This window comes from Trachypithecus francoisi, unplaced genomic scaffold (genome assembly GCF_009764315.1).
Source record: "Trachypithecus francoisi isolate TF-2019V2 unplaced genomic scaffold, Tfra_2.0 Lachesis_group12, whole genome shotgun sequence".
NCBI classification, from domain to species: domain Eukaryota; kingdom Metazoa; phylum Chordata; class Mammalia; order Primates; family Cercopithecidae; genus Trachypithecus; species Trachypithecus francoisi.
Genome location: NW_022681457.1, coordinates 95556518 through 95580645, shown reverse-complemented (window position 1 = coordinate 95580645; position 24128 = coordinate 95556518). Strand labels below are relative to the sequence as shown.

General features: G+C 42.4%; 1 protein-coding gene across 3 annotated transcripts in view; it reads right to left on the bottom strand.

Annotated features, from left to right (window-relative positions):
- Positions 1 to 23550, bottom strand: part of SRSF4 (serine and arginine rich splicing factor 4) — a 33184-nt gene extending 9634 nt beyond the window's left edge. The window contains exons 1-4 of one of the 3 annotated variants that reach the window (XM_033227434.1): positions 22810 to 23132; positions 10058 to 10193; positions 1651 to 1793; positions 655 to 767 (exon numbers count right to left, since the gene is read on the bottom strand). In XM_033227434.1, coding sequence (XP_033083325.1) covers positions 655 to 767; positions 1651 to 1793; positions 10058 to 10134 — 333 coding nt within the window. In that variant the 5' untranslated portion in view covers positions 10135 to 10193; positions 22810 to 23132. Of the gene's footprint in view, positions 1 to 654; positions 768 to 1650; positions 1794 to 10057; positions 10194 to 11977; positions 13614 to 22809 lie in introns of those variants that run through there. The other 2 variants (XM_033227435.1, XM_033227433.1) reach the window with 2 other exon arrangements.
- Positions 23551 to 24128: the final 578 nt, after the last annotated feature.

Genomic DNA, 24128 nt, shown 5'->3' with positions numbered 1-24128 from the left:
CAGGAGTTGGAGACCAGTCTAGGTAACACAGTGACAACCAATCTCTGAGCCATGATCGTGCCTCTGCACTCCAGCCTGGGCAATAGAGTGAGACTCTGTCTCACAACAAAATCAGGCTGGATGCGGTGGCTCCCATCTGTAATCCCAGCACTTTGGGAGCCTGAGGTGGGTGGATCACAAGGTCAGGAGTTCAAGACCAGCCTGGCCAAGATGGTGAAACCTCGTCTCTACCAAAAATACAAAAAAATTAGCCGGACGTGGTGGCGGGTGCCAGTAATCCCAGCTACTCAGGAAGCTGAGATGGAGAACTGCTTGAACCCGGGAGACGGAGGTTGCAGTGAGCCGAGAAGGCGCCACTGCACTCTAGCCTGGGCAACATAGTGAGACTCCGTCTCGAACAAAACAAACAAAAAACAAAACAAAACCAAACAAACTCACAGATGTGTCCTTAGAATGATGGTCCCACAATGTTCAGTGGAAGTATAATTCTGATATATTTTGTACTCATATGGAACCTTTAATTACTTCCAGCTGTGTGCAGGCTTTCACACATATAACATTATATTTTGGGTATGCCTAGGCCTACACAAATTTACCTGTTTCCCAACTTTAACTCCTGCCCAACCTTACCCCAAAAGGTTAAGGGGCCCAAACCTTTAGGTCTTGCCAGCTGCACCGACTTGACAAATTCTCCACAATAAGTCTGTACTCTGTGCGAGTAGGAGGGCCATATTTATCTCGGCCACTTCTTCTATAACCATATCCACCTTTGGAAGGTTCAAATAAATAAGATTATTTCAGTGGAGGAAAAGGAAAAAAAATGACACAGCACACATCCCCCCCTTAAATATATTATTTACCCCCACCCCAAACAATAGCACGTTTTAACTCTATTCCCATCCTTAATTCTAAAATAGATTTTTAAAGAAGCAATCAGCTAAATATAAACATTTAATTTAAAAAGTTGTAAGTATACATATTCATTAATATTTATATTTAAGATTAACATGCATAAATTAAAAACTATTAACAATTTAACAATTTAGAAATAAGTAATCAAATTACTAATCAGTTACTGGTGTTACTCACAGTGATTAAAAATTTTGTGAATATTTTATATGAAAAAAAAAAAAGATTTTCAGGCACCTATTTCAGTTTAATCTCATCTGTGTCTAACCCTTGGGATCCTCACCACCCAGGTCTAATGGGGAAAGGTTGCGGTCGTCACATGGCTTCCTGTTTTTGGTCAGCCAAGGGCCACAATGGTTCAAAGAGCCACGCATGGAAAGGTAACCCAAGGTCAGCAAATGGAACAGGCAGTCATCTTAGCCTCAAAGGATTCTTTTAATTAAAACATTGAGGTCTTTGTTAAATCTATGTTAAACAATTGCATTACAGAGAAAAAAAACAACACAAACACACATCATTAAACATATTTATAAAGTATTACAAACAAGAAATTGTCATTGATTTAATTAAAATTAAACATTATCAAAGGCTTATTTGTAATTCTACATTTTTTAAAAAGACACATAATTTATAAAATAGCTTAAACATCAATACATTTAAATGCAATATCAATTAATTAAATAATTAGCATTTGATAATAAAAGCACGTTACTGATAAAAGTATGCCCTTTGAATGCTTACTGCGTCCAGAACCGTAACTGCCATCTCGCCGTGGGCCGCGGGCATGCTCAACAATTACTCGCTCACCACAAAGGTCTTTGCCGTTCAGTTCATAAACAGCATCATCTGCATCACGCAGATCATCAAACTCCACAAAACCATATCTAGAAGAGAGCAAAGAAAATACTGGTTGGTACCATTTTGACATCCAGCTTCACTAACATTAAAGAGAAAGCAATGAGGTTCATGCTTAGCAAAGGTTAGGTGGATTTTGCAAACTAAGGATCAGCTTTGTCTTCTCTTTAGGTGAAATCACTTTGCTTTGTGCCAACAGGCACTGCAAGAGGTAGGGAGACTTCTCAAAGTAGACTCCTATCTTTCTAGGAGGAGGCTGGCTACACACACAGGACACTTCTTATGTTTCCCAAGTAGTTGGTGGCAACTGCAAAGACAGGGATGCTTGGTATGAGAATCCAAAATATATAACGCTACAAGATACATAACGCTCTTTCAAACACCACAAAAAACTCATCTTTTTTAGCTTTAAAAGTGGTATCTTAGAGAACAATTAGACCTACATTCAGGCACTGTGTAATAACTGTTAAATCATGTGAAAGAAAAAAACTTTTTTTTAAGGTTCCTGTTACTCTACGTAAAACACATCTGTCACATGTGATTATCAGTGAAAAAAAGACTGGAGCTATTTACTTCCCTGTGAGATTCCAAATTCATTTCCATGAAGTTTTAGAATAGGCTGGAATTCTCTGAAATCTGTATACACCTCGTGCAAACGTCTTTAAATGGTATTGCTATATCTTTCCAGCCAAGAGGTTTGGTAGCTTAACATATATATCCAAAAGAATCCCCCCATCCTATTAATGCCTATTAAAGAGTACAATTTATATAACTAAAGTGCAAAATTTGAAAGATACTTATAAGCAAGATTATACAAATGCCCTGTAAATTACGTTTTCAAGAAATATTTAGTTTGGTCTGACACAGCTGTGAAAAGTCCAGCTTTGTGACCACTGCCTATATTTAAAAACCAAAACCATCTTATTGATCATAACTAACCAGAAAAGAAAGTTACAAGCAATTTATTTAAACTCTAATAAGGCTGTGTGTACACGGGGACACACTGACCAATGTTCCTCTGCATTTAAACACACTGACACTACAAACAGGTTACAGGACTTGTCAGAGGATCACCCAGCCTGCTAACAAAAAATGATTCCACTTTACTTATTTATTTATTTTATTTTTTGACACGGAGTCTCACTATTGCCCAGGCTGGAGCGCAGTGGCGCGATCTCGGCTCACTGCAACCTCCACCTCCTGAGTACAAGCGGTTCTCCTGGCTCAGCCTCCCAACTAGCTGGGATTACAGGTGCACGCCACCACGCCTGGCTAATTTTTGTATTTTTAGCAGAGACAGGGTTTTGTCATGTTGGCCAAGCTGGTCTCAAAACCTCAGGTGATTCGCCCACCTGGGCCTCCCAAAGTGCTAGGATTACAGGCATGAGCCACTGCGCCCAGCCTCCAGTTTTAGAATGTAATGCTGTACTCAGTTACATGTTAATGAAGTGAGAACTCAGAACTGCGAAATTTTTCCTTTACTATAGAGTTTCTTTCATACAAGTCTCTCAAGGTGACAACGTGCTAGGTTACAATGTGTAGGTAACAACGCTGGAGGTTCTTTATGTTGAAATGTCTGCCTGGCACTGAATGTCAACTCCATAAAAAAAATATAATAGAGACACACCCAGTTATTTAACAGGAAGTGTCTTGCAGTAACACAATTCAGAAGCCACCTGGCTCAATTTATGGGCTGTGAAGTCTCTAAAACATACTTTCACGCTTCCATAGGCTAGAACTGCTGAGCAGCTTAATAAGAAGGACTTTGAATATGCTGTTATCTTAGACAAGGCAAGTAAAGCCTCTCCAAATCACTGACTTACTATGTACAAAAGTGCTTTAACAGTGACTAAAAACCTGTAATAGATAATATAATGTAGCTGCTTTTTCCTTTCTTAGAATGGATCATTAGGAAAACTACATTATTTTCAGAGAAAATTCTTCTTTTAAGGCAAATAAAAAAACAACTCAACTATTTTCTACTTTGGTTTATCTCTAGATGGATTCAAAACAGTAACAATAATAAAACTGCCCTCCTGAATTTAATTGTCAAGACTGCTCTGTCCCAAGTCTGCTCTATCCACAGCATCACTGCTTTTGGTAGCATGTGAGAGCCTGATGCCATGCAGAGGGAGGAGGGACATTCGGCCTGGGCATGAAGGAATGGCCTCCACTCCCTTCGAGTCACACTCTGGCTTGGCACTGTTCAATGACCAGGACTGATCTAATGTGATCTTAGAAGGACACCACAGAATCCTGAGGATTAAACAAACCACAGGAAAATCACCAACTGTTTTCCTTAAAATAGTTAAGGGTTACAACTACTGGGCAGAGCAGGCGGTCACAGAATGCAACATCCTTAAGCTCTGCAGGTCAACTGAAACAGAAAGCCCAGTGGCCGCTGATGGCAAGTGATGCTTCTGTCAGACCTATGTGGTCATACATTCTCCCAGACTCAAAGATCACCCTGTTCCAAGGCTCATATGCAGAACTTATCCTGACCTTTCAGAGAAAGCAGTGACAATCTGTTCAGTGGAGGCAGGATAATTTAAAAATAAAAATTAATGTTAAGACAGATGAATCTTTCTTTGCAAGCTGAGAATGAAGCAAGGCATATCTTGCCAATACAAATTCCTCGAGTTACAGGGACAATTGGTAATGTTACAGAAAATTTCCTACAAGCCTTCCTTCCCCAGTATTTACTTCTAAAAAGTTCCAACAAGTGGGTCACTTGGTAAGCCTTGTTTGGGGGTATCCAAAACATTTATTAAATTAGCTGACTTGAGATTAAATTTATTTTACAGAAAAATTTTGGCTACTATTCTGTGAAAAAAATCTATTCGAAACATATCAAAGTTCAGTTCAAGGATCAAATCAGGCAACTGACTGTCACTTCTCTCTGCTGAGTGGGTTTGGAAGATTAAAACAAACATCTTCCCATACAACAAACCATACCTGATAGGGACTCTTGTTCTGAGAATAAAGCAAAGAGCAGATAAGTGTGGTTGTTTCTACTATATCTGCTTTACTTGAAGAATGACTTAATTTCATTCAATAAATAGAGTGAGTAAGATAGAAATAAATTAAGACAGGAAGACTAGATAATAAAATGTTACCTAACTCTGACTAAACAATCTGTCTATATTAAGCAATGGTATCATAGCTAATATTCATAGCACCCTTCAACTAGGTACTATTATTTCTGTTTTACACATGAAAAAACCGAGGCACAGAGTATTAAATAACTTGCATTAAAAAACCCCGCCGAGCTGGCATTCAAACCTGTGGTTTGACACCAGGGCTGAAACTCCCTAACTATTAAGACTGAAGCAGCAAGAACTGGCCTGGGTTCTAGTCTTGGTTCTGCTATAAACTTTGAACAGCAAATTTAAATCATTTTATTTCTTTGGGGTCTTAGTTTATTCATGAAATGAGGGAGCTACTGCATATCTCCAAGGCTATAACTAACATCAAAAGTATGACAGGTTACGTGTTAAAATTAGTGCTCCTTTAACAATGGAAATGGGGTTTCAATATGTTACCCAGGCTGGACTTGAACTCCTGGGATCAAGGGATCCTGTGGCTTCAGCCTCCCAAGTAGCTGGGATTATAGGCACATACCACTGTGATGGGCTTCAAAAATGGAAAATTTAAACTCTAAAATTTGACATGCCTGGACTAGGATGGTACCACCAGACACCAACAGGTGAAAAGGGATAAATTTTTATTGTCTAAAATACCTTTTATGTATAGGTCCCAATTTTAGCTTAAACACTTCAACTGTTCCTAAATTAATTAGTGCCTTCGACAAAGTAAAGCTCTTCCTGGTAACTAACACTAGAGCCTTTTAAAGCCAAGCTTAACACTCCCTTTGTGCTTTGCAGCAAGTAATGTGAAACAAATCTGTCTCAGAAAGGAATCTCCTTTTGAATCCTCTGTCAGAGTAAAAAGGAATATAAAATACATACATGCATGTATACATACTATTATATGTATGCATATGTGTACATATATGTACATGCATCTTTGGTGTGACTTGTGAGTAAGCCTCACAAAACAACCCAAGAGATAAATTTCTCTAATTCTAACAGCAGAAATCCTTCCTCTTCTGCTCTATTAAAAACAAAAAACATCTTTCAATAATTCATAGGATGCAGGAATTCAGAAGAATCTAAGACAAATGTAAAAACCCCTCCACAGCATGGATTGACAGAAACACAAAGAGCCCTGCAATACACTTTCAATCTTCCTCCCCTATGCATATGAAAGAATAAAAAGCATGACGTCACTATTCAATATACAACACCCTTCAAGTAAAAGAAGAAACTCCTTTCTTCAATGTTTCTCTGCAATAGGTTGAGTATTCTGAATTCGAAAATCCAAAATCTGAAATGCTCTAAAATCCGAAACTTTCTGAGCAGCAAGATGCTCAAATTCGCTCACCAGAACATTCTGGATTTTCAGTTTTAGGAATGCTCAACCATTAAGTACAATACAAACATTCCCAAATCCAAAAAAAATCTGAAATCCAAAATTCATCTGATCCCAAGCACTGTGTTGTCTTTACCAAAACTATTTTCCTCTGGTCACATCCTATCCTGACAAACCTAGTCAAAAGAATGAGGGGAAGTTACTGTCATTTTCCCTCTAAAAAAGGCAGGCACCATAATTTTTACCAAGTATGGACAGGTATCTGGATACCACAAACAAAAGCCACACTGAATTACATGGGCTGCTCTAAACTTTAGTCCATTCTTATCCCATTGCCAATGTACTCATCTTCCTCATTCAACAGCTGATGTACTGCTCAGGTTATCAGTCAGAATTCTGAAAAGGCAGAACTGGAATGACATATTTTTAAAACTAAGGTACTCTAAGACTTCAAATTTAGAAACGTTAACCACACTTCTTCAGGCAAGAATTATCATCTGAGTTTGTATCCTTGCTAAATATGCTTTTCCTGATCCTAACAGCCTATACCAATGGTCCCAAACACCATCAAGTCTGCCCTTTGCTCTGTCATGTTCTACTGAAGAGGATTTATCTCAACCCTTTTCAGAACAGCTTAGGGTCACTTTTGTCTTCCAAACATCTTCACTGAACAGGGAGACAAAGTCCTGTCTGCAATCTGATGCCCATGACTTGCTCTGGAAACAGGCTGATCAATGGCTAACTGGGCAAGGCATGACTAAGGGGGTGCTCAATACCAGAAACTGCTAGGGAGTGGGTATGAGGAGCAGGGGAAAGCAAGCCTCCATGCGTGTGACCGCGGTCACCCACCAACACTGCTTACCGAGGGGCATGCCTTGGATGGTCTCTCTATAAGAAAATATGCCCCTTTCCACGGTGGATCTCTGCTCACCTTTGTCCTAAAACTGTGCCACATGCTTTTCTTTGTATGTGGACATGACAGTCCTCAGCCAACCATCAGCAGGATGTGAGTTTTGTTTTCACAATGTGGTGAGCCATTCCCACATTCACTCATTTTCCTTGTAAGAACCGAACCTCTCCATGGCTGGTCAGGATTAGGGATGTTGCTGTAGCCAAGGAAAAATTTTCATCTGTTGAAGTTAACCCATGGGGTGGCTTGAACCCTCAATCTAGAGTCAGTAGCACTGTACTTTAAGGGTAAAGCCCTCAAATCTACCCTGAAAGAAATGGCATTCAGTGAACAGGAATCAAACAGCTTTCTTTCAAAGCACTCAGTGATGTCCTATGCTTCAGCCAACTTGGTCTGATGAGGTAAAAAGTTAGGACACACTGATAGGACAGTACTAAAAAATGGCAATTCTTGCTGTCTGCAAAAAGTGCTTGGCCAACTGTAGAAAGACACTTCTGCAACCAACTCTAGTGCTCAGAAGAGGACAACTCAGAGAAAAGCTTGTGAATGAGAACAGTGTAACTGCCCCGATTCCAAAGGTCTGCAACATTCCAGGGAACCAGCGTTCAGGCCCTCACAGAAGAATTAACCAATGTCACATTTACTGCTTAGGATCAGGAATTATGGTTGCAATTTGATTTTCCTGGCAACAGAGGGTTGTTTAAAACCCACAACTAAAAGCTGCTACCACATGAAATGGGTTCCTGAGATCCTTTCCTTTCTTGAGACAGGAAGGAGGCTGCTCTGGGCATCGTGGCCTCTCTTTCTTTAGTCTCAGAGGAGGGAGGGCCATCAAGGCCACCTGGAGGAGGTGGATGACTTACCCGTGCTCACTGAGTGGCAGAGCTGGGGTGCGACTTCAGGGCTCACCATTACCCAGTCTGGGACTCTTTTCACGCCGGCAAACTGGCAGTTCCCGCACACCAAGGGCTCTCTGATTAGAGCTAGTGTGGATTCCTGGTCTGCAAACGTTGGCCACAGCTCAGTCTGCACTTGATCTTTCCCCACCTTCAAAGAAGAAAACCTACCTCATGATGTCTCTCTTCCAGATCCCTTGACCATCTAATTTGCTCCCAACACCTTTGTAATCACTTCTGACTATACCTTATTGGTTGGTTACCCACTGGGTCTACTGCCAAATTCTGCAGTTTTCTCATTTGCTGGGCCTTCAGGGCTGTCTCTACCATTTGGATTAATTTATATAATTCTAGGCTAGAGCTATTTTTACTTAGTCAACTTGTCTTTTGTATTGTATCAGGAAAAATCTGCTGCTAAATCATTTTTTTGTTTAGAAGCCTATAATGACTCCTAAGTATCTTTATGTCACTCTCTAAACCTGGAACACCTTGACTACACAAGTTGAATTATACCAATCTTCTTCCATAAGCTTGAGAATTACCTCTTTCATGAAGCCTCAAAAAATGTGCCTATTCCAATTATTTTAGGACTTTCTTTAGCTTTAGCACTTCTATTCAATTTTATGTTTTTTGTTTCTGTTTTCTTTGAGAAGGAGTCTCACTTTGTCGCCCAGGCTGGAGTGCAATGGTGCGATCTTGGCTCACTGCAACCTCCACCACCCGGGTTCAAGCAGTTCTCCTGCGTTAGCCTCCTGAATAGCTGGGATTACAGGCGCATGCCACCACACCCAGCTAATTCTTATATTTTTAGTAGAGATGGGGTTTCACCATGTTGGTCAGGCTTGTCTCGAACTCCTGACCTCGTGATCCAGCTGTCTCAGCCTCCCAAAGTGCCGGGATTACAGGAGTGAGCCACTGCACCCAGTCATGTTTCTGTAGCTTTTTAAGCCTTGTTTTTGTCTTTGTGCTTACCTTCTCTTTTGATTATGACCTCTTCACTAAGAACAACAAAGGCTAGTATCTGTTGGCTACTTATTTAGCACAGTGCCTGGAACAGTAAATAATTTATCCATAATATTTCTTTTTTTTTTTTTTTTTTTTTTTGAGACGGAGTCTCGCTCTGCCGCCCAGGCTGGAGTGCTGTGGCCAGATCTCAGCTCACTGCAAGCTCCGCCTCCCGGGTTCACGCCATTCTCCTGCCTCAGCCTCCCGAGTAGCTGGGACTACAGGCGCCCGCCACCTCGCCCGGCTAATTTTTTTGTATTTTTTTTAGTAGAGACGGGGTTTCACCGTGTTAGCCAGGATGGTCTCGATCTCCTGACCTCATGATCCACCCGTCTCGGCCTCCCAAAGTGCTGGGATTACAGGCTTGAGCCACCGCGCCCGGCCTATCCATAATATTTCATTCATTCATATATCAAATGTGAAGAATGTATTATTATTATTCCCATTTTACAATGAGAAACTGAGGCTTGGAGAGGCTAAGCAACTTGCTCATTGTCAAGGAACTCATGAGTGGAGGAGCTAGATTTGAACCCAGACCCATGACTCTTAAAAACCCCAGCTCTAAACCACAAGGTTATACTTCTTTTTTTAAACATAGTCTCACCTTGTCGCCCAGGCTGGAGCGCAGCGGTGCGATCTCCGCTCACTGCAACCTCTGACTCTGGGCTCAAGCAATTCTTGTACCTCAGCCTTCAGCGTGGCTGGGACTACAGGTGTGTACCACCACGCCTGGCTAATTTTTGTACTTTTTTTTTTTTTTTTTTTTAGGAGAGACAGGATTTCACCATGTTGCCCAGGGTGGTCTCGAACTCCTGAGCTCAGGCAATCCACCTGCCTCGGCCTCCCAAAGTGCTAGAATTACAGGCGTGAGCCACCATGCCCGGCTTTCTACTGTATTTTAAAGGCAGATGCTTCTCTCCCAGTCCTGTGTACAATCTTTTTTCATTCAACAAATGCTGCTGCTTGACTTAATGATACTCCAGATAAGTCAGGCTGTAGTAAAGGTTTTTGATATAATGGGATAAAGTCTCTAGAAAAAATAGAAATTGACCTTGGGGCAGGGTGAAGCACCTCTAAGCTGGGGGTATGTGACAACCAGGTTACTTTCACTCGTCTTTTGGTTCCCATTAGCCAGTGTCAGCCATCTGGTCCTTCCGAAAACATGTGTGGGTTCAGAACATAACAGACTAGAAGAATAGAGGAAAAATAAGATTATTCTGTGCAATCCCCATTCTGGAGGTCCCATATCAACCCCTGGAGTCTGTCTTTGGTTCTAAGGCTCAGCAAAAATTAGACTAGCATAAAGAAGACGAAGACTTGGACCTAGACATGGTGGATGTGAATGAATATTGGTAATATCATGTGTTTAGGAATGTATTTAATTAGTTTTGCAAGGAATGGTGACTCGAACCAAAAAATATAAGTGTGAATGGTAGGGGGGAAATGGGCCAGAAATCAAGAATACTAGAAAGTTTACAGACTTTCAACTATACAAAGATTAAAGCAGCAACCAGGAAAGTACTATGCAGATGATAAACACCTAAGATGCTGTGATTTAATTTTCATTAACTACAAACTATTATTAACATGCAGCCCACTAGGCCTCTTCTTCAAATTTCTTTGTAATAACTACTCCTATTTTTGAAAATTTTACGATGTATAAAGCATTATGCTAAGTGCTTTATACACATTATATCCATTTAATTTTCACAACTCTGAGGTTTACTGTCATCTGACAGATCAAGAAACTAACTTAGAAGAGTTGAGTAACTTCCAAAGCTACTCCAAAGACCTGGGATTCTTCACATCCAGGTAACCTAAAACCTGCATTCTACCACCACGTTCTAACCGCCTTCTATACACCAATGAAAAGAAGTGGTCCATAAAACCAGAGTTGGAGAAACGCAAGCTCTTGCACAGAAAATGTTTCATCAAATTATGTGCTGTAGTGTGGTAGACAAATGCCCACAGGAATATAAGCATCTCATGAGAAAGAGTAAGTGGCAAGAAAACACCATTTCTGCATGTGATGTGTGCTAACACCAGTAAGTTGTGAACATTTATTCTCTACAAGTGGAACCAAACCCATATGCTACCAAAATTTTAATACTAGTCTAAGAAAATAGAAAAAGATAACAAATCATTAAGAAACTTTTATCTTGACAATGAGAACACAAATATATCACTGGGAAAATTAAACTCATGATCCTTTCTCATAAAGTAAACCAACTGCTGAAAAAAAATCTCTAATGATGAAATAACCAAACTCAAGCCCAGGGTATTGAGTCCACATTGCAGATAACAGCCCATCTCTAACAGAAAACATATTCACATAGTGGGTTGAGAAAAACAGAACAATCATTATCCTAAACACCAAACAGTAAAACTAAATCCTCCCAGAATGGGAGGTAGAGAGGAATCTGTATCAAATATGAATTTAGTCTTACTGCGTAACTGCTCTATGAGCCTATTTGCCAACTTTGTTTTAGCTATCCAAAACTTTCAAAAATGAACTAAGTCAGCTAAGGTATTTCACTTTTACACTGCAAATAGTTTGTAGATCAAACTATCATTACCCCCTGCAATCATAACTGAACTTACTTTTTTGATATTTTAAAGTCAACATGGCTTTCCTGAAAGGGAGGGCAGATACAAATCATCTGCATCCATTTCAATTTTCTGATACTTTTGAACACTAAGGGTAAATGAAATTCAAAGGTTTCAAAAAAGGGGAATCAACTATTCCCTGATGACACACTAAAAGTTCATGGAGACTCAACCACAAATTAAAAACGATCTGAAAAAACTCCAGAGATGAAAGTCACATTACCAATTTAGAATAAAACTCTTGGGATTTAATACAGAATTACCGTGTCTGTTATTCCTACTTAATGAAATAAAGGTTTACACTCTGCAGACAGCACTACCTGATTCCACACAAAAGCTACGAACAAAACCAGTTCATACTTACCTCTTAAACAACACAATGAGCAGGCTGCCAGGTGTTAAAGCTTCATAAAGATGATGCCTCTTGGATCATCTTGGCTGTATGAGGCACCATGTCCCTCATAATCGCCCCTGGTCCCTGGGCTGGAGTCTGTTTCTTCATTTTCATTTTTGGTTTTAAAGATGCCACTCCCTATGCTTTTATTAATTAGTGGATGCCACTAATATTTTAATGAATTTTTCAAATTCTTTTAAAATGGATGAATCAATAGCTTCATTTCAATTACATGAAAACCTTTCCAAGTCCATGCTTCTGGTCTGTGGTTCCTGACTCCCTTGCCTGAGCCTCCTGCTCTGCCCTCTTCTTTCCTGAAGGCTGAATTCAAACCTCCCTCTTTCAGACTTCCTCTTCTCTCTAGGTCTTGGGGGTCTTTGTTCATGAAGGTCCCCTTTCTGGCATAAAAGCCTAAACCCATGGTTGGGGACCTGGGAGAAATAAAGTGCCTTTCAAGTGTTTCTTCAGGCATTATGTGCAGTTCAGCAATCTTTAGCCTGGGAGACTTTCATCTCAACACACAGAAAAGTAAAACATTTCCTCAAACTTTGGGCATACCAATTCAGAGCATAATCTAATCCCTCAACTTCAGGATACTCCAAGACCAGATGACCCTAGGAATGACAATAGGGCAGAGAACATTTACTTGTACAAATCCTTCCTCAGCCAACCATGATAAAGCTGATACCACCTTACAGCTTTTCAAAGAGTAGCCTGAGGAGAAGAATCACTAACAGTCTCTAACTAAGGACAACATCATAAAAAATACCATCTGTCTCACTTTTGGCAGTAACTTGTCAGCTTGCTGGAAGCCTCTACAGAGACTAAAGGCTGAACAAGCCAGGAAACCTGAACTACCCTCTCACCCTTGAAGGCAAGTCCCCAAAGGACAGGACTAAAGGAAATAGCATGAGGGAAGCTTTGAATGCCAATGCCCATATATATCTAATATGTGAATTTTAAAAATCTTCTATTTCCGGAGTTGTCAAAAACTCATTTTGTAACCTTGGGCCAGTCACCTTATCACCCCATGCCTCAGTTTCCCATCAGTACAAACTACGGACAACACTTGTTTATAAAGTGCTTTGATATACTCAGTTGAAAAATAAATCACACAAATGCATTAATATTTTTAAAGTTTTAAGATTTCAGTGTTAGCTTACAAATTTGTAAGTATCACCCCAACGGTATTCTCTTAGATGCCTGGAGCACCTTTCTTCTGAGGAGCTCAAAGTACAATTTGCGGTTCTGGGTACCTGGAAGCATAAAAAACACTAGAAACCCAAACCACATTTTATTACCCAGTCTATATCCTGTGCCTATCTTTTAAGAAGGGACAAATATTTCACATGGCCCTTAAATTCATACAATACCTCAATGAGAAAGCGAGGAGCTAAACAGTAAGTTAAACTGAAGAATAGGGGTTTTAAATGACTTAGTCAAATAATTACTAATGATGTTTATTCACACCACAAACTGAAGGAACCAAGAACCAAGGAGTGGAGGTCTTAAACCAGGGCAATTTATGCTAGTAACATTTGGTCAAAAATCTCAATATGGTATTATCTCTTGGCATTGATTTTTCAAAATGACAGAAAAAAATTAAATCCCCCATGTCTTGGGGGGAAAAAGTAATATACTTTTTTGGAGGTAAGTTGACTTCAAAAAGTGACTTTTTTTTTTTTTTTTGAGACGGAGTCTCGCTCTGTCACCCGGGCTGGAGTGCAGTGGCGCAATCTCGGCTCACTGCAAGCTCCGCCTCACGGGTTTACGCCATTCTCCTGCCTCAGCCTCCCAAGTAGCTGGGACTACAGGCGCCCGCCATCTCGCCCAGCTAGTTTTTTTTTTGTATTTTTTAGTAGAGACGGGGTTTCACCGTGTAGGCCAGGATGGTCTCGATCTCCTGACCTCGTGATCCACCCGTCTCGGCCTCCCAAAGTGCTGGGATTACAGGCTTGAGCCACCGTGCCCGGCCAAAAAGTGACTTTTAATTAAAAAAAAATTTGATCACATTTGTAATAGTTATATTACTAAAAAACAATGATAGCATGCTACTTAATCCATAGTCCGATTTCTCATTCTTTACTATTCATTCAAGAAAAACTTCTTGATTATTTTTCACTCGGTAAATTAACATTTTTTTATTTTTTATTTTTGAGACAGAGTCTCACTGTCACCCAGGTTGGAGTGCATGGTGTGATCTCACACTGCAACCTCCGCCTCCCAGGTTCAAGTGATTCTCCTGCCTCAGCCTCCCGAGTAGCTGGGATTGCCCAGCTAATTTTTGTATTTTTAGTAGAGACAGGGTTTCATCATGTTGGTCAGGCTGGTCTCAAACTTCTGACCTCAGATCTGCCCGCCTTGGCCTCCTAAAGTGCTGGGATTACAGACGTGAGCCACCACAACCCGCCAGCAAGCACAACAGGGGTGCTCCATGCTGTTGAGGTGGCTGCCACATGGGCATGCTCATACACTGCTGGTGTTAAGTGTAACTGGTGCAGCTTTTCTGGAAAGTTATTTGGTTAAATGCACTGAGATACTTGAATATGTTCACTCCTGCTGTGACACATGAATTTTATTTCATAGAATCCATATATACTAAGGGATAATAAAAATGCAAACGAAGTTTTATGCACATAATACCCATCACAGGGTTCCTTATAACAGCAAGAATTAGGAGACCAAAAAAAAAAGGTAGACAATATAAGAGGAATGGTTGGGTAAATCATAATATGCCCATATAACGGATTTTATGAACTCATTAATAAGGAAGATTTTAATGTAATAGAAAAAAGTACGAGATAAATTAAGTAAAAAAAGTGTGACACAAAATTGCATGTAAGACCTCACCTATCTTAAAAAGATTCTTAATACTTTTCACTTTATGCTTTCATAATATCTAAATGATCTACAATTAACCTACATTTATTCTCTAGTGAGTCAAAAAGTTTTTTTTTTTTTTTGAGATGGAGTCTCGCTCTGTCCCACTGGTTGGAGTGCAGTGGCGTGATCTCGGCTCACTGCAAGCTCCGCCTCCCGGGATCATGCCATTCTCCTGCCTCAGCCTCCTGAGTAGCTGGTACTACAGGCGCCCGCCACCACGCCCGGCTAATTTTTTTTTTATTTTTAGTAGAGATGGGGTTTCACCGTGTTAGCCAGGATGGTCTCGATCTCCTGACCTTGTGATCTGCCCGCCTCGGCCTCCCACAGTGCCGGGATTACAAGCGTGAGCCACCACGCCCGGCCTCCAGCTAATTTTTGTATTTTCAGTACAGACAGGGTTTCACCATGCCGGCCAGACTGGTCTCAAACTCCTGACCTCAAGTGATCTGCCCACCTCAGCTTCCCAAAGTGCTGGGATTAGAGGTGTGAGCCACCGCACCTGGTCCAAAAAGTTCTTGAATTTGTTATGCTTGATAGGCTAAATAGACGAGCCTTAAAGACTGTCAGATGATTTCCTTATACATAATTCTAAACATTTTAATTAGAAAAAATAGTTAAAAAAGTTATAACAAAGGGCACTGTTCAGAAAAGTAGGAACTCTTGTCCAGATGTGGTGGCTCATGCCTGTAATTTCAGCACTTTGGGAGGATGAGGTGGGTGGATCACCTGAGGTCAGGAGTATGAGAACACGCTGGCCAACATGGTGAAACCCCATCTCTACTGAAAATACAAAAATTAGCAGGCTGTGGTGGCAGGCGTCTGTAATCCCAGCTACTTGAGAGGCTGAGTCAGGAGAATTGCTTGAACCCGGGAAGAAGAGGTTGCAGTGAGCTGAGATCGTGCTACTGCACTGCACTGCAGCTTAGGAGACAGATCGAGACTCCATCTCAAAAAAAAAGAAAAAAAGAAAAATAGGAGCTCTTAAACACAGCAGGTGGAAACACAAATAGTTTACCAAGTAATGGAATAGCTAGCAAAAGCATTAAAACGTGTATATGCTTTGACTCCCAAAGTCTACTTGCAGGAATCTGCCCTAAGGTAAAAAGAAATGTATACAAAAATTCATATAAAAGATATTCAACAGTATTATACATGCATAAAATAGTACAAAAACAAAGATAACCTAAATGCCTTGCAACACGGTTCTAATTATGTCCATTAAATACCGTATGTATGAAAGAGTGCTATGTAGCCATTAGAAACCAGGCTGTAGGAGAAGACTTAATGACAAAGGAAAAGGATCAGGCTGTTAGGGTGAAACAGGCAAATTATAAAATAACTTATAGTATGATTCCAAGTTTGAAAAATAAAAAATAAAAAAAGGAGTGGGGAGAGGCATAAGAAAAGGGAGAGACTGTGCAGGAGGTAGTTTTTTTTTTTTGATGGAGTCTCGCTCCGTCACCAGGCTGGAGTGCAGTGGCCCAAAATCGGCTCATTGCAACCTCGTGGGTTCAAGCAATTCTCCTGCCTCAGCCTCCTCAGTAGCTGGGAGTACAGGCGCGCGCCACCATGCCCAGCTAATTTTTGTATTTTTAGAGAGGGGGTTTCACCATGTTAACCAGGATGGTCTCGATCTCTTGACCTCGTGATCTGACCGCCTCAGCCTCCCAAAGTGCTGGGATTACAGGCATGAACCATTGCAACCGGATGGTGGGTTTTTTAATTAAGAAAAAAAGGAGACAGAGTGTGTGTGTGTGCACATGCCCATACCTGTATGCGAAAAAAAACAAAACTAAAAATTCCCACATGCAAAGAGCTTCATCTTCGGACTTTTTTTTCTCGGTCCTTCTCCATATAAAAAAATTATAATAGGCCAGGTGCAGTGGCTCATGCCTGTAATCCCAGCACTTTGCAAGGAGGATCACTTGAGGTCAGGAGTTCAAACCCAGCCTGGCCAACATGGTGAAACCCTGTTTCTACTAATACAAACATTAGCCAGGGGTGGTGGCACGCACCTGTACTCCCAGCTACTTCCGAGGCTGAAGCAGGAGAGACGCACGACTGCACTCCAGCCTGAACGACAGGGAGGGGAGGGGGGAGGGGAGGGAGGGAGAGAGGGAGGGGGGAGGGAGAGAGGGAGGGGGGAGGGAGAGGGAGGGAGGGGGAGGGGGGAGGGAGAGGGAGGGAGAGGGGGAGAGGGAGGGAGGGGGGAGGGGAGGGAGAGGGAGAGGGAGGGAGGGGGAGGGGGAGGGAGAGGGAGGGAGAGGGGGAGAGAGAGAGAGAGAGAGAGAGAGAGAGAGACTCCGTCTCAAAAAAAAAAAAAGTCCAATTATAAATACTTATGTGCTATTTTGAAAATTAAGAGTGGGTCTTTAAGTATACATAAACAGAGGCGTTCAAACAAGCTTTTAAACAAAACTTGTTTTAATCTCTTCTTAGATAATCCTAAAATTAATCTAGAACCAAATGTCTTCCTTTTCTTAACAAAGACTCTAATGCTTTGTATATGCCGTTGCAAATGGGATGCTACTTCCAAGGCTGGCAGAAGGGCTTAAAAACAAAAAGGTGGTAGGGTTCCTAAAGGGAAAGTGTCTGCTTTTTCTTTTGTCATTTTTTGTCACTCATTAGTTACAGCATTATCATAAAAATGATAAAGCACTTCTCTGCCACTTCGTGGTGGGTGAAGATAATCCCTCTAATGATTAAGAATACAGTAACGATGAATGACAGGGCCTTGGGAGAAGCCTTGAAAGACTTAAAAACTAAAAACTTAAAAAAAAAAAAGAAAAACAAAATACTGCAACAGCTCATCTAACCAGAAACCAGCAACCTGGAACATTAACTATATACTTCCTAATCTGTCAATAATTCAAGAATTCAGGAGTCAAAAGAGAAAAATCCCTGTGTAGGTGCTGGGGTTGGCAGAGATTCCTCTCAGTATCTAAGGCTTAATAATGCCCTCCAGTGATCAGTGACACAGAACAACGACCTGCCTCACTCGAAGAGTCTTGAACTCCACATTAAAAAAATTACAGTGCATTAAACAAGGATGAAAACAAAAATTTTCTGGTAATAATTAGATAGCTTGACTAAACAGACCACAACATCCCCTGAAAATTCAGGCTATTCATAATTTCACTGTTACATGAAACATAGGTTCTGAAGTTTAAATCCAAGTTTCCCTTGAGAGTTTTAATTCATGACTTTAACTAAAAAATAAAACTATAAATTTCAATGATCTGGGGGTTTATCCTTCCAGCTACCAGACAGGCAAAATAATCTTAGCATGTGGTAAGTTTACTCATTAACTAAAATTTGGAAAAGCTATGATATAAAGATCTGACTAAAACCAGAAGATTTGGTGGCAAAAGGGCAACTAGTGTACTCAAAATTCTTGCACACTTTCCATGAAGTGGCTTATTATAAAAAATAAAATCTATATACAATCAAAGCCAGCAAAAGTTACCACAGAGCTGAAAAGCTATAAACAGGTGCTGCTAATATTGTTGCTTCCCTGACATGCGTCTAGGATTCCTGCCCCTCCCTTCCCTACAGTGACTCTTTTTTTTTTTGAGACAAAGTCTCACTCTTGTTGCCCAGCTGAAGTGCAATGGCACGATCTCGCTCACTGCAACCTGTGCCTTCCAGGTTCAAGCGATTCTCCTGCCTCAGACTCCTGAGTAGCTGGGATTACAGGCATATGCCACCACGCCTGGCTAATTTTGTATTTTTAGTAGAGACACGGGTTTCTCCATGTTGGTCACGCTGGTCTTGAACTTCTGACCTCGGGTGATCCGCCTGCCTTAGCCTCCCAAAGTACTGTGATTACAGGCGTGAGCCACCGTGCCTGGCCCTTGCAATGACTCGATGAAGTTTATCGGGCGGGTAGAAATGTAGGAGACCTTAATGGGAACTGCAATGGTCTATACGATCCTGGGAGATCTTCGTTGTATTTGTGGTACCAAACCATCTTTCAAAAAGTTCTCTAAAACAGTGGCAATCTACATTACGATTGCCTGGTATAATAAAATGGCAGGCAATGAACTGTTGCTTACATACCTCTTCTCCAAATCCTATCAGGGTCCATAGAATTCTTTCCTGGACACTAAATCTCCTCTGAAGAACTCATTTGTTTCCTTATTTGGTCATCTTCCTATTATATAAGCTTGTTTTTTTTTTTTTTTTTTTTTTTGGAGACAGAGTCTTGCTCTGTTGCCCAGGTTGGAGTGCAGTGATGCAATCTCGGCTCACTGCAACCTCCACCTCCCAGGTTCAAGCAATTCTCCTGCCTTAGCCTCTAGAGGAGCTGGGATTACAGGTGCCCACCACCACGCCTGGCTAATCTTTGTATTTTTAGTAGAGATGGGGGTTTCACCATGTTGGCCAGGTTGGTCTCAAACCCCTGACTTCAAGTGATCCACCTACTTCGGCCTCCCAAAGTGATGGGATTACAGGTGTGAGCACTGTGATCGGTCTATACAAGCATTTTATGCCTTAATTCTAAATTTAACCTACAACCCTTCAGCCTAACATATCTACTGATACATCTCACTTCTACAAATCTGAACTCCAGCAATTCTTCAAAGACCTATCTAAAGCATCCAAAATCTGTTTCTTTTTTTTTTTTTTTTTTTTTTTTTGAGACGGAGTCTTGCTCTGTTGCCCGGTCTGGAGTGCAGTGGCCGGATCTCAGCTCACTGCAAGCTCCGCCTCCGGGTTCACGCCATTCTCCTGCCTCAGCCTCCCGAGTAGCTGGGACCACAGGCGCCCGCCACCTCGCCCGGCTAGTTTTTTGTATTTTTAGTAGAGACGGGGTTTCACCGTGTTAGCCAGGATGGTCTCGATCTCCTGACCTCGTGATCCGCCCGTCTCGGCCTCCCAAAGTGCTGGGATTACAGGCTTGAGCCACCGCGCCCGGCCCCAAAATCTGTTTCTGAGTTTCAATTACTAATCACAATCTAGATATGTTCAAACATGCTTATCAGTAGGGAGATCCACTGCCCTTCTGTTTGAGAACTATAAGCTTACATATATAGCTAAGTTATACTTTTTCCTTTGTACTCACTCCTTCCTTTCAGACTCCCCAGCATTTTTGCCTTACAGGCAATTTTTGCTTGATATACATCTTTACCATTGGTCTTCTTCCCAGAACTGGTTTTCCTCTGTAATGATTCCTCAATGATGCCAGGAGGTCTTATTGTGTGCTGTCTGGTGACCGTCATACTTCTCTTTGAAACTCTAAAATGACTTCATTTCAACCTTGACTTTCAATGACATTTCATGCATATCACGGTTTGGCAGCGTAACTGTAAGAATGAACAGTTCCTTAAAAAACCACCCAGGTATTTAGGGTCCTGAAAGGCTCTTTCCTCTTATCGCTCCATCTTCCTTCTGGGTTGCTCACTTCTTCCTTCCAGAGCTTTTGAATTCCTACTTACTGATTTTGAATTTTTACTGTAAAATCTTAATAGTTGTTGTTTCTGGTTTATGTTGTTAAATTTCTAGATCCTTCATAAGGCTCAATCCATGCTAGATTATTTATTATTTCTCATAATTGCTTCTTTGTTGAAGACCATGTCTTCAACACCAATTATGACATTAAAAAATATTTTTTCCCTATTCATCAAAAAGCAAAAAAAGTCATCATTGTACTTTTATTAGAGGTGGGGGTCTTGCTATTACCCAGACTGGAGTGCAGTGTCACAATCATAGCTTGCTGTAGCCTTGAAATCCTAGGCTGAAGTGATCCTCCTGCCTCATCCTCTGAACCAGCTAGGACTATAGGCGAGTGCCACCACGTGTGGCTAATTAAAAAAAATATTTTTGTAGAGATGGGGTCAGGCTGGTCTCAAACTCCTGGCCTGAAGTAATCCTCACACTTCAGCTGGGATTACAGGCACAGGTCACCATGTCTGAGCCCCAACTACGACATATGCTATTCCCAGACACCTAAATTCTTCACTTCAAGCTCTACTTAATCTATTCTTCAAAGCCTATTTCAACACATCTTTTCAAGCAAATCATTCCAAGTTTTACTAGTTAGAGTTTAAAGCGAAAGCAAACATTTCTTAATTCAACGTGCACATGTCATAATGCTTAATTTATTCAAGAGCAGAACAGTTTTCTGCCTCCTCCCCCAATTCATTTAGCACAGTGGTGGACATTTTGTTGATGGGTTATCAATACATTTGGTTGATGAATCAGTTTCCCATTAACAGTCTTGTCATTTCCCACACACTATCACCTGAGTAACCTTAGAAAACAGACCTCACCAAACATGCTTTATGTTATCAAACACCAACAAGCAAAGATGTTTCCTCATCCCTCTGATTATAGCTGCCACTTACTGCCTAAACCAAATGCTTTATATTTATTATCTCTGATCTTCCTTTTCCACATGAATGAGAAACCAGGTTCAGAGAAGTAACTTGCCCATACGTAGTAAGTGGTGGAACCACGATTTGACTTAGAACTGGCTGGCTTCAAAGCCCACACTCTGCTCACAAAAGTTAGTTACTGTCAATTTAGTTGGGCTCTGTAAACAACTGGAGTTTTAACTTTCACATATACGATATGTATACAATAACATCCAGCCCCCACTTCAATATATCCTTAAGAACTGAACGTTTTACTGTACAAAAGGAGTAATTTTCTAAGCCTTTAACTGTAAAAGAAATCAGTACTTTACTAATGACGTCCTCAGAAAACGATTCTTCCTAACGATTAATTTGGAACGACTTTCTAAACCCAGACAATCATTTGAGAATATGGTAGCTACCAACTTGTCTCAAACGTGAAACATACTTAGGCAACTTTCAAAATGTTTCAGGTGTCAGTTGCTAGTATAACCCCGGGGAGTAAACGGTAGCTATATTAGACCTGTTGCAAAGTAGAGGTATTTTTTTAAGTCGGGAGTTCTCTGACACCCAAGGTTTAGTGCCCTAAAATGTATCCCAGTCCTTTTAATTTTATATCCATGCCTTCCAAGCCCTATCTAACACTTCCTGGTTCCCAGTTTTCCCAGTTGAGTATTTTCTCCAGACCTTATTCCCCTGAAACCTGTAGCTCATACTGGCCCTATTTTTGCCGAAGTAGATTAGGAATACAATAGATGATACTCTGGGGGAGGCAGTAACTTAACAACTTCGTCTCCTTCTGCGTTAACGATACGCAGATACTAGCCAGGGTGGCTAACAAATTCTAAAACGGCAAAGCAATTTTTCGGTAAGTTGGAGAACGGAAACCACAGCGTGGAAACTCTGCACGGAGTCTTAAAGATAAGGAGCTAAGACTTTAATTTACTCTTGCAGATGGAACGGTGAAGGCTTTCAGCACGGCAAGACGATACTTTCGAAACTGTCACTAGACTACTCAAACTGGAGTCTCCCGCCCAAAAGAACATGGCACATGGCTAAAAAGGGCCTCCCTCCAACGCTCCAGTCCCTGGGAAAGACGCGCTGTGACCGTCTGATCCACGAGACTGGGGAAGAGGTGAAAGGGAGCAGGAAATCCTGTTTATTTCCAGTAATCCTCAGAGCGGGAAAGGTTGGTCTCTACCCAGAGACGAACCAGGCCCCAGTCCCGGGCCTAGGAAGGGAAAACCCAGGTCTCCCGGGCGCCCTGGAGCTGTGCCCTCCTGCCCGGAGCACCAGCCCCACTCGGGCTTTCCTTCTCCCTGTCCCACTCAGGGCCTCACCACAGCTCCCATTATGCCTCTACCACCCCCACCCGCGCAGGCGCAGTGGGAATCGGGGCCTACCCGCGCCCCCGAGGCGCCGCCACTATGGCGGAGCCTGGTCAGGCCGGTAGCCGCTCCGCGCGGACCAGGCGTCCCTCTCCCGTCCCCACGGTCTCCCCACCACCGCTGGGGTCTCTGGGGTCTGTCCCCGCCCGGCCGGACCCTCTTTCGCCCTCCTCACCCGTTCTTCAGATCCACCTCCAGAATCTTCCCGTAGCCCTTAAAGAAGCGCTCCACATCGCGCTCCCGGGCCTGGTAGCTCAGGCGGCCGATGTACACCCGCGGCATCCCGGCAACGGCAGTGGTGGCTGGCCCCGGCCCCAGCCCCCCTCAGGCGGCGGCGGGCAAAGCGAGAGCGCGGCGGCAGCGGCGGCGGCGGCGGCAACGGACGGGCGGCGGGACGGACGCAGCCGAACCCCGGCGACGTACGCGAGCACGCAGCTCGCGAGCGCGCGCTTCCACTTCCCCCACCCTTCCCCTAGGCGGGGGGTAACCGGAGAGAGCGCGCTTTCGCTTCCCGCCCGGCCAGGACTGGGGGAGGAGCTTGCCCGGGGGCGCGCCGACGTGAGGCGGGGCAAGGTGATCGACAGGCGGCGCTGCGGCACGTCCTCCTGCGAGCTCGCCAAAGGGGTTCCTGCACCGCCTTCCGCAGCCGGCTGGCTTCGCCCCTCCCCCGGAAGTGCCCGCACCTCCCAGAGCCGAGGGAGCGAGCGTTCCTGCTTTTGTCCTTTGAACCGGGTGTGGTTTGGATTTTGGAGCCGGAGCTTTGGAATCAAACCTGGCTTCCAAACGGTTGTGTACCCGTGACCTTGGGCTCGTTACGCGCGATGTCTTGGACCCTCCTTTATCTTTTCTGCAAAAGGGGGAGAGTAGTTCCTACCTTCCAGTGTTGTCTTGAGAATTATGAGAGAATACGTATATAAAGCACTTAGTAGTTTTGTCATGTCAAATACCCAATAAATGAGACCAGTATTATTTTTAAGAGAAGACACTGCTTAAATAGAAGCAGTGTGAGAAGCGGAGAAGGCTGGAGCTTTGGAGCTAGACTAGGCATGACACCGAGCAAATTACTTGACCACAATCCAACCTATTTTTTTTTTTTTCCCCGAGAGGAGTTTCACTCTGTCGCCCAGGCCGAAGTGCAGTGGCGTGATCTAAGCTCACTGCAACCTCCGCTTCCCAGGTTCAAGCGATTCTCTTGCCTCAGCCTCCCAAGTAGCTGGGACTACAGGCGCCCGCCACCATGCCCAGCTAATTTTTGTATTTTTAGTAGAGACGACGTTTCACCATATTGGTCAGGCTGGTCTCGAACTCCTGACCTCAGGTGATCCGCCCGCTTTGGCCTCCCAAAGTGCTGGGATTACAGGTATGAGCCACTGCGCCTGGCCTATCCAATCTATTTTCTAACCTGTAAAATTAGGATAATTTATACCCATCTCAAGGATTACATAGGTCACTAAATGGGGTAGTATATATGAAAGTACTTGGAACAGTGTCTGA